At 37.1% G+C, this 10,762-nt stretch overlaps 2 protein-coding genes across 2 annotated transcripts in view; both read left to right on the top strand.

The window, feature by feature from the left end:
- The first annotated feature begins 5,358 nt into the window (after nucleotides 1-5,358).
- Nucleotides 5,359-7,579, top strand: rpl29 (ribosomal protein L29). The gene is made up of 4 exons (XM_054617239.1): nucleotides 5,359-5,415; nucleotides 5,837-5,889; nucleotides 6,018-6,082; nucleotides 7,400-7,579. The coding sequence occupies exons 2-4, from the start codon at nucleotides 5,853-5,855 to the stop codon at nucleotides 7,490-7,492; spliced, it is 195 nt and encodes a 64-aa protein (XP_054473214.1). The 5' UTR covers nucleotides 5,359-5,415; nucleotides 5,837-5,852; the 3' UTR covers nucleotides 7,493-7,579.
- A 1,623-nt stretch (nucleotides 7,580-9,202) lies between these two features.
- The window catches only part of iars1 (isoleucyl-tRNA synthetase 1), a 49,192-nt gene continuing 47,632 nt past the window's right edge, over nucleotides 9,203-10,762 (top strand). The window contains exons 1-2 of the mRNA XM_054616340.1: nucleotides 9,203-9,293; nucleotides 10,411-10,534. Coding sequence (XP_054472315.1) covers nucleotides 10,416-10,534 — 119 coding nt within the window. The 5' untranslated portion in view covers nucleotides 9,203-9,293; nucleotides 10,411-10,415. The remainder of the gene's footprint in view (nucleotides 9,294-10,410; nucleotides 10,535-10,762) is intronic.

Genomic DNA, 10,762 nt, shown 5'->3' with positions numbered 1-10,762 from the left:
ATTCAGTAATTCACTATTTTACTCAGGGGCATTCCTGAATGTGTACATTATAACTTATGCTATTTAACAGAGTTACAGCGTTGAGGGTAAGAAGGGGTTGCAATTTGAGAAGGTATTCAATCCACTGTCTTTATCTGTTTATTTGCACGTTGATGATTCTTCTGTCGCTCTGTGACTGAAATGTTGTGCACATTAACATACTGTATCCTGAGTTATTTATGTGAGTCAACAACGTGTACACCTGCATCTGTCTCATGCACGCTTGTCGACATTTCTGATGCCGTTTTTCTGTCAATATTTTTCATAGGTGTAGCAAAGTAGCTAGATGATGGCAGTTAATCAGCGGGCTGAAACCAGGCTGTGAAGTAAACGCTCCTATCCAAATATGTCTTTAAAGTATCATTAAAGATCTGTATTGTGTGTGTTCTGGTGGCCTAGTCTTGTTTCTGGTCACCTGGTGAATGCAAATCCAATATTCAGCCTTCTTTTAGCTCTCTCTATAGCTTTTTTAAAATGAATGTTAGGCATTCATGTAACTGTAATAGATACGTGACTACATAGGAAGAATGTCATGAAACAATAAGTTAATGTTTGTTATATAATAAACAGTATAGGCCTTAAAAGAGTTGATTTGATTAATCACAAGACAGCAACTGTTAAGCAGTAAGATTTGTCCCCTTCATTTGTGCTAATTCAAGGCACTATGTGAGCAGCAAAGAATAATTTACAGTTAACAATCTCATTGAAAAAAACTTACCATTGTTTTGTGGGCTTGTAAAACTTCAACTCATATTTTAAAGCTCAAGAAATAACACTTTCCATACACTGTTGCTCTTCAAGTCTTTAAAATCCTGTGTTTTTTCCCCAACTTATAATATTCATTTGCACTTGTGTATGCCACACATATTGGATCTCCCATTGTGTTTGGTTGTACCTCCCTGTAATGCCTCCAAAATCCAGAGACGATGATAAGCAGCCTCTTTCATGTGTTGAGGTGAAGCGAGTCCCTGAGGGATTGACTCCGCGCTGCTCAAAGACAAGATTTCCTCTCACAGATGAAAAGGAAATGAACGTGGGTGGGAAGCAGTGCAAAAAGAGAGAGACCCGGAGATCAACAGAGGGAGTTCAGGGGTAAAACTGAGAGAGAGAAGGGCGAAGTGAGAAAGAGCATAAGACTAGGAGTCACAGAACAAGTATGAGAAAGTAGGTGGGTCATGAATGAGGGAGTTTGAGAGGAAAGAGGGATTATGTGAATGCAAGTAAAGCAGAGAAGAGGTTAGAACAATAGTCGGTGAGAGTTATTAGCAGTGGTAGAAAAAGTAATACCACAATGTTCAGCCCTGCATTCAAAATGAACAGATATGTAAATACAATTCTATGTTTTATCATTGACGATTTTGGAGTAAAAAATGTAAGGTTCAAAATGAGAAACACTTCTCAGTTTAATGCCGTCCAGTAACAACACCTTTAACGATGACCTCAGTAATAAACATAAAACAGATTATAAACTTTTCTGACACTGAAAATGATGAGCTTCGTAAAGATGGATGCTATTTTATTAGACATTATTAGATTATAAAGGTGTAACCAATAAAGTGAACATCTGTAAAATCTTACGTAATCTGGAAAGTAACCAGTAGCTGTGGCTGTAAAGTAAAATGTGGTGGAAGAAACGGTGCAATCTTTCCCCTTTAAAGTAAATGTAGAAGAGCAGAAGGATAAAATAGGATTTAGTTGAATTGTTCTACTAAGTACAGGTACTTCCACCACTGGATAAGAGCAGAGAAATAAGAAGTGTACCGTGTGATACAAATAACAGAGTGAAGAGGAAAGAACATACAGAAACTGAAACAGAACCCTGAAGAGCCCAGAAGTCTGTGATGTCTTCTGTTCCCCTAAGAGAACTGGTTAAGTAACAGAGCAGTACTGGTGGACCCCCATAGACTTCATTATATGTGGGAGTTAATGTACGGCATCTCTGAAGATGCTGCACATTCAGCAGAAGCATCATTATAATGTATATATATATTATAACGTTGCTGTGTAATGATCCTAGATGAGAACATCTTCCTGAAGTAAGATCATACTTTACAGGCCTTTGAAGCTTTCTACCCCGAGAAAAGAAAAAAAAAAATGACAACAAACTGATCATCAAATGAGGATGCAAAAGTTTTCTGTAATATGAAATGTACAGTAAAATATCAGGGAAGCATTGTAGCAACATGTTTAATACACACAAAAACAATAATGGATGAGCATGTGCTTATGGAAAATTGGTTACAATTTATAAAAGATATTATCATAAAAGGAATTCTGAATAAGTGTCAGTCTTGGGAGAACTGAAAATGTGTTCATGACAGATCAATAAAAAATATCCAGGGAAACATTTTTGGGATGAGAAGATTAATATTATATAAGTCATATTTCTTTGGGGATCTATTGGCAGAAACGGAATATAATATTCATAACTATGTTTCATTAGAGTATAATCACCTGAAACTAAGAATCGTTGTGTTTGCATCAGGTTAGAATGAGCCTTTCATATCTACATAGGGGGGAGGGTTCTGCCATGTTGCACCATGTTTCTACAGAGGCCCAGGATGCACAAACCAAACACTGACTCTAGCTGGAGCCTTTTGTGTTGTCATGTTACCTGAGGGCCACCGTAGTTCTCCAACATGCTTGTGAAACTGCAGTAAGTGCAAAACTGTGGAACCACTAGATGCCACCAAATCCTACACACTGTTCCTTTAAATATTACATGTGTTTTTAGTTGTTTTCCCCCCAAAACACACAAGAGGTAACAATGAGCATACTCCACACTCAAACGCAAGAGCGCAATAGTTTGTTGTGATTTTCGCATAGCATCACTTGTTAGGGTAGAGTTATGATAATTGTGAGTTCCAGTGAACAAAGTGAGATTATCTTGCTTCATTAATAAAGATTTCATAGAGATAATACTGAGAAAATACTCACAGTGACGTGTTCATTTTGTGGTATAACCTCACACTCCCAAACCACCAAAAGCACCATGTGTGGAGAAGAATCTCCCAGGAAACCACTCGACCACTACATCAGATCAAGGAGAAAGTATGAAGTAAAACATGTACCCAAATCTGTAATTAACTGAGCAGAGCGGAGCGCTGCAGAGTGGAGCCGAGCCAAACACAGGTCTAAATATAGGACGCCGCTGCATGATTTCTTCTGCTTGAGCAGGGATTCACCCAACCTGAGCTGAGAATGAGAGGAGAAAGGAAGAAGAAAGGAAAGGAAAGGAAGAGGAAATGTTAGGGACATGCCTAGAAACATTCCTTGGTTCTTTCAATGTATGGTCAAATGTGTGTGTGTGTGTGTGTGTGAGAGAGAGAGAGAGAGAGAGAGAGTGATCGGTCACATAACTGTGCCTCCTTTCACATCCATGACAAAGGGGAGGTTCAGCAGAACTGTAATCTCTGTGAGTTTGTCCTTGAATGCTGGCTGCTTTACACTCTGTCAATCATCTCATGCACCCTGGTTGCAATGTTGTGACTGGCACATCGATCTGAATCTTTGACAGGTGTACCAGAAGGAAATCTCATATCATCTCCCTCAGACTTCATTCAGGTTTTTAGCAACTAATTCAAACCTAAACCTTCGACGGTGGTTTTGCATTATACCGTAGTTATTTTTTAAGGCAGATGCTTTAAGCACCCAGGTGTCTTATAAGGCGCATATAAAACTATTTGCACCTTGGTAAACATCATGGTGGAGCCAAACAAAAAACAAAGGAGATTACAAAAGTAATCAGGATACTTTGTCTGGGAACCATGAATACTTACAAAGCCAAAAAACATAACAATGACTTAATGACCTTTAATTGTGACTCAGCATTAGTATTTTTATTCTAATCGTTCTTGACTTGTTAAAATCCCTTTTTCTTCATTTTACTTTTCAGAAATGGGCCGTCAGATAAGATGGATAAACAGCTAACTGATGAAAATGTTGATTCACGTTTTTCCGCACAGCATGTCATGATATTATCCCATTTTCAATTCCCTCACACTGCATTTAGAATCTATATCTTTCTTCGACGTCTCAAAATGAGACATTCAACTAGTGACTGCTCAAAGATGGCCGACCAGGATTTAAGTGCCAACATTTTTTTGCTGACGTTTTGCAAAAGGTTCAAGAGAAACTCGAGCTCTGTCTTAATCAAAGGCTAATAATTTTGCTTCCAAAATAAATCCTTCACAAATCAGCATGCTCTACGATTTCTGAACCACATGTGATCAACTGAAGTCAAGAGAGGCTGATGTTACACATCTGGTGAGATGTTAAGAGGAGTAATTTATGTAATGGAACAAAATATGAAAGCCTTTTACGCTCATGTGTAAGTCAACCTCAAATAAATCATGGTTTTGTGGTAGTCTTTAATGAGGCACATTGGAACAGAGATAAAGGGTATTAGAATACAAAAAAAATATTTCTTTATAGTCAATATCCCTTTAAAGCTATATGTGGTACTTACTGTATTAAGACTGTCTGGCAGTATCTTCAGAAACAGAGCATTCAAGCCTTAAAAAAGCACATAAAATGGTTGACTTAATTATTTTTAATTAATTAAATGTAAAAACATTCTGTTACTAGTCCTGCCCTTAAAATCCTACTTAAGTTAAAGTGCAGAAGTATCAGCAAAGTGTACTTTAAAGTATCAAAAGAAAAAGTACTTGTTCTAAAGAAAAGGGCCGTTTAGTGACTGATTAAGGACTGTAAATGACTTTATCTGATTGGAGTATATATTTTTTTTTATTGTTGTAGGGTCGTATTTCATATAAAGTTAGGTAGTTATGTCCAGTTCCCAAACTAGGGGTCGGGCACCCTCCGCCAATGGGTCAAAAGAAAAATAAAGTTCACAAATTCAAATGCAGCAACTAAAAAAACCAAATAAAAATGTAGTGCAATATTACAAACAAGAAAGACAATGAAAACAAAACAAAAACAAATAAGAAAGAGAAAATAACAACTTGGTAGAGGAGAAAGAATAAATAATGGCCTTCCAGATACAGGAAGTCATGTTATTTCAACACTTTCATTTCTAATGAAGACACATGTGCTAACGCCAGTTCATGTGACTCATACATATATGTGTGTGTGTGTGTGTGTGTGTGTGTGTGTGTGTGTGTGTGTGTGTGTGTGTGTGTGTGTGTACAGTCACACATTTCATTTCTATCCTAAATATAATGGTGTCATATGAACAGAGGGTGACATCCTGTGGCCAGCTGTGGATTCTTACCTGTCATACCAAAACACCACCAACAGGTGGCGGTGTCATTAAACCAGACCAGACTGACTTCCTTGACTCCAGTCTTCTTCTTCTTCTTCTTCTCCCGGGTCAGTCTTTCTTTCTCTTCCGGTTGTCATCTGTTCGTGCGGCAGGTATACATAATTCCTACATATGTCGACTTTTACAATCTTAATCAATCTTAGTGGATTTTACATTCCTCCACTAAAACAACAACCTATTGTGATAAATCACTTTATTGGTCACATTTCCACCCCAGAATGTTACAGATTATATCCACATTTATGGTCGAATTTTACATTTGAAAAGTGCTAAAGCTGCCTGAAGCTAAGCGGCTAGCAGCCAGGCAGCAGTTCAACACACAGTCTAAACACGGCTAACTTGTTGCTTTAAATGTCTGTGTTTTTGTCTAATGTGTACTTTAACATTTGACTGCTACAAGTGCTCCTCTGTTTACATTCTGCAAAGCTTTAGTGGCTGCTGGCTGGCTATTGAAGTGGATGCAAATATTGGTGATTAGAAATAAATATCAATGTCTTATTTTCCTCTCTTCAGATAAACCAGTGTCGAAATGGCCAAGTCTAAGAATCACACAACCCACAACCAGTGTAAGTATGACTGCCGTGTTGCATAACTAGTTGATAACATCTCAATACCAGTTTTACATGCATGACTTATAAGAAGAACAAACTGTGCAGCTGTTTTGTTTTAACTGTTTCTTTTCTTGTCTGAACAGCTCGTAAAGCCCACAGGAATGGCATCAAGAAGCCCAGATCTCAGCGCTACGAGTCACTGAAGGGGGTGAGGACAGCTACTGCTCTGTGTCCATTGATGGGGATGTTTTGCATGTGCACTGATAAATCAGTTATGCAGGGTGTGTGTGTGAGTGTGTGCATGGTAGTAGGTTGCTTGCATAGTCTCTGTTTACATGCAGCATGCCAGTAATCAGACTTCTCCTCTGATCTGGTCTTTTGGATCAGTGGTTTACTCTTTGTGGATATATTAGTGATTCATTGAAGTTTTTATGTGTGTTGGGTGAATTCAGTCAGTGACAGACCGTGTGAGCACATTTTTACTTGGGAGAACAAATTTGCCAGAAACTGACATGTTGTGGAAACAGATCAGAATTATGGAGGTATCGCTGTGCTGATTCTAGTCTGTTAAACTAAAATTTGATATGATGCATCCTTACTAGTAATATTTCCTTACATCCTGCTGCTTCTCTTTTACAGAGTCCATTTCTTCAATTATAGAAATGGGGATTTTTGTATAATTTTTTTAAGGAAATCAGACAACTACAATAAGTTGTGGTAACATGGATACTAAGATGTGGGTTAATGCTTTGAGTGAGAGGAAGATCCCTAGTTTGTGTGTTCCCACTTGTATGGGTTAGGAAACACTTGGATACTCTCCACTCTTGTTTGGAGAACAATGAAAGTTACATTTTCTTTTAAGTCTAGTGGTTCCTTTTTAGAGGTAATTTAATAATTGTAAATTCTTTTGATTAAAAAGCTGTTAAAAATTATGTTAAATTCCAAATTATTAAGGTTCATGGCAGTTGGTGTCATTGCAGGCCGTATGACTGAACGTTAAGAGTTGAATGATTAAAAATGTTTTTCATCGAAAATGTTAATGTTACATAAGCAGCTGACAAACGCCAAGACAATCGACAATTAAAAATGCTGAAAGCAACGTTGACCTATTTTTCGGAGTACAAGTGGTTTAGCAGTTGTGGATGGTTATTACTTTCTGAAACACCATTTAGCTTTTTTGTCACTGCAGCATTGTTCACAAGTATAAAACTAAGCATATCCCTTCAAAATTATCCACTCCATCCAACCACATCACTCATTATGCAAATTCTATTGTCAAAGTTGTTACTGTTGAGACCAGTTTAGGCCAGGCACTGATGGGAGTTGTTTTTTTCCCTATATATCAGCGTTTCTGAAACCAGAAACCTCATATGTAACAACACTACTCAAATGCAGACAAACAAGTGTTTGGTTCGCTTTTGTTTCTTTTTGCTGGAGTTTGGTTGATTTGTTTAAAAAAATAGATCTTGGAATTGTGCAACACTTTCACACTGCTCACTTCATTGATTTTCTTTCTGTGCTGCAGGTGGACCCTAAGTTCCTGAGGAACATGCGCTTTGCTAAGAAGCACAACAAGAAGGGCATGAAGGTGCAGCAGAAGGCACTTCAGACGAAATAGGCTGCCATCCGGTCACCTCAATGTCTGTCAGCGTTTAATACTGTGTTTCCACCATCACAATAAAGCTATGCTTTGTTAACAAACAAACATACGATGTTTCTCTTTTTATTGAAACTGCCACAGTTTGATGTTATGGATTTAATCATTTGATTAGGTGCCTGGGATTCCTCCAAAGCGATGCTTGTAGTCTTAATGTATCAATTATTAAAATCACAAAAGATATGTATTACTCAAATGAAGGCAAATGCCAAAAATATGAAAAGCAATAAGAACGTACGATTCAAAGAATACCCGTTAGATTAAGTAAATTGCATTTCTGACATTGCTCTGTCCTTTTTAGAAATGTGATGTAACTACACTTTCCATCAAGCTGGTCACATACAGCCAGTTAAATCTGAAGCATTTAATTTGCTAATGGTATGGTTTGGATAGTACGATATGCAGAAACAAGATTGAACTCGGGTAATCTGTGATTAAACAGATGATGTTTAACGTCTGTGTAACGTACTCGCCAATAAACAGCTTCTGATACTGATTCTGAAAACTCACCACTGGTCCCACAAGAAGTGTCAACCTAACTGGAGTTTCTGTCCCATCATCAGATAGTAGCCCTATGTGGAGAAACATAACGCCTGCATTCAATTTAAATCTGTCTTTGAATTTAATCAGCTCTTTGGTCCTCAAATGGACTTTATCTTCATTTGGACAAGGTAGGACTGTCTAGGAAAATAAACGAGATAACATGTTGAAAAGAGGGATTTTAAAAGTATCCTTGGCAGGGCATGACGTTTGTTATCAAAGAAGCATTAGTGATTTATTTTTTGTCTCTCCTTGGAAAAAAAACCAAGCTTCTACTCTAATGAGTTAGAATTTAAAACACTTAAAAGTGTAAACTATTGCAACAGCAGTGTCACCAAATCAGTGGTGGAAGCAGTATTCAGATCTTATACTTAATTAACAGAAGAAATACCACATTCTAGAAATACTTCTAAGTCTTATCTAAAATCTGATGTATAATGTATAAGCGTTACAATATAGGCCTACTTATAGTACCAAAAATAAAAGTACTCATTATGCAGAAAGGCCCATTTCAGAATTATAAACATTATACCACTGGTTTAAAATTAGTTTAGCATTAATATGTACATCCGTTTTATTATGGAGCTACATTCTGTTACTTTATATCCTGCTATGTAGCACAATAATTAATTGTTGATTTAATTGTTTTTATTTTAGTATTTCTAATTATCTGCATGCAAAGTAGCAAGTAACTTAAGCTGTCAAATACATGTAGTTAGTGGAATAAAAAGCACAATATTGGTTTCAATTTTAATTTGGCATTAAAAGATAAATTAAATGTTCCTCTCTTTTATTTTGACGGTCACACATGTTTAAATGTTCCTCTCTTTTATTTTGACAGTCACACATGTTTAAATGTTCCTCTCTTTTATTTTGACAGTCACACATGTTTAAATGTTCCTCTCACACATTTTAAATGTTTTGACAGTCACACATGTTTAAATGTTCCTCTCTTTTATTTTGACAGTCACACATGTTTAAATGTTCCTCTCTTTTATTTTGACAGTCACACATGTTTAAATGTTCCTCTCTTTTATTTTGACAGTCACACGTGTTTAAATGTTCCTCTCTTTTATTTTGAAGGTCACACACATTTAAATGTTCGCGTTTTATTTTTCATTCAACAAATCAGACTTTTGCGTCACACGTCACTTCCGCTTACGCTGACTCCAGCTTGCATCATTTCTCGTCTCTCTCTTGGCAGCCCGTGGGCACACAACATGTGAGTACATCCATTCAAACTCACTATTCATAAGAAAACCCGCCTATTACCGCCACACCTCACTGACTGTCTGATAGTTTATGTGAGCGTCCAAACGTCGCCTTTAACAAACTTTACTGTCCGTTCAGCTGCAAAGCTCACTGTCTGAAGCATTGACCGGCTAGCTTAGCATGCTAGCTAACAACAAGCAGGCGTCATTCTTGAGCACTCACTGCAGTGAAAAAGTGACTTATTGGCCCTAATGAACTAGTTTGGGCTTTGTTTCTGTGGTTGCACTTTCGACTTTGAAATACGGTGATGACATAGCCTGAGCTTAGCACATGAGATATCCAAAAGGACTGCATGCTCTGTTGCCAAACTATTAATAAGACAGGATCTGAGGAGGGTGGAGGAGACATTTACTGACCAAGACACATTTAATGTTTACCAATAATGCAGGGTCCATGTCCTAAGTTGTCCTAAACTGATCTGTGGAATTGTGGGTCAATGTATGTCTGCTGAAAGTGAGATCAACTCAGTCTTAGTTCAGTTGTTTGTATTTTAAGAGCCAATAATGGATATTTTAAAGGGTAATAATAATAATAATAATAATAATAATTTTTATTCACACATATATTGTACAGTTGGAAGAAACAAACATAATTACATGCTCGCTAGGAGACTGATCATGGTCTTGATGTCAGTCCCCTCAAACTCACATTCTCTCAGACCATCTCGAACATCACATAGCTCTTGTATACAAATAGCAACATCCATACAATCAGCAATGGTATCATTACATATTTGGCGACGCAAAACACGGCTGTTATACACATCAACATATTTACATTAGTTTTTTGTACATGAGAAACCGTTGGTTAATAGCAACAGACGTCTGACTATACATCAATCCATCAGAACATAGGCGAACTAAGGCATTATCGCTATTATGCACAGTGCATAGGAACATAAAGAAGCGAGATAACAATTGACATTCAATATTAGATGTTGACATAAGACTGGGTAACAGATTGCAATGAGTAGTAATACTTTATTGACATCATAACAGATTTATTTCAGTGTCTTCCTGCTCCACAAGTCTATTGAGTTACATTTGTGTTGTTTTGTTTTGCGGTAGACGCCATGGTGGAGCGAGTCCCTGAGTCCATCAACTTTCCCTCAGAGGAGGAGAAGATCCTGCAGTTCTGGCAAAAAAACGACTGCTTCCTGGAATGCCTGAAACAGTCCAAGAACCGGCCCAAGTAAATGAAAACTTTACTCATTTATATTATTGATTAACAAAGTAACATATTCTGACGAAAAAGCTGTTAGATGAGTTATTATATTAAATAACCTCTCTCAAGACATCCGAAAGTGCTAAAAACATGCTACAATAAAAACAATGCTTCACATATTTGTTAATATAATAATATTTTTGGGTTACAAATTTGTATGAACACTTAATAAGTGGTTCGGACCAGCAACATAGT

The sequence above is a fragment of the Anoplopoma fimbria genome, chromosome 17 (assembly GCF_027596085.1).
Source record: "Anoplopoma fimbria isolate UVic2021 breed Golden Eagle Sablefish chromosome 17, Afim_UVic_2022, whole genome shotgun sequence".
In the NCBI taxonomy this organism is placed as follows: Eukaryota; Metazoa; Chordata; class Actinopteri; order Perciformes; family Anoplopomatidae; genus Anoplopoma; species Anoplopoma fimbria.
This window is presented reverse-complemented; position numbering and strand designations above follow the sequence as displayed.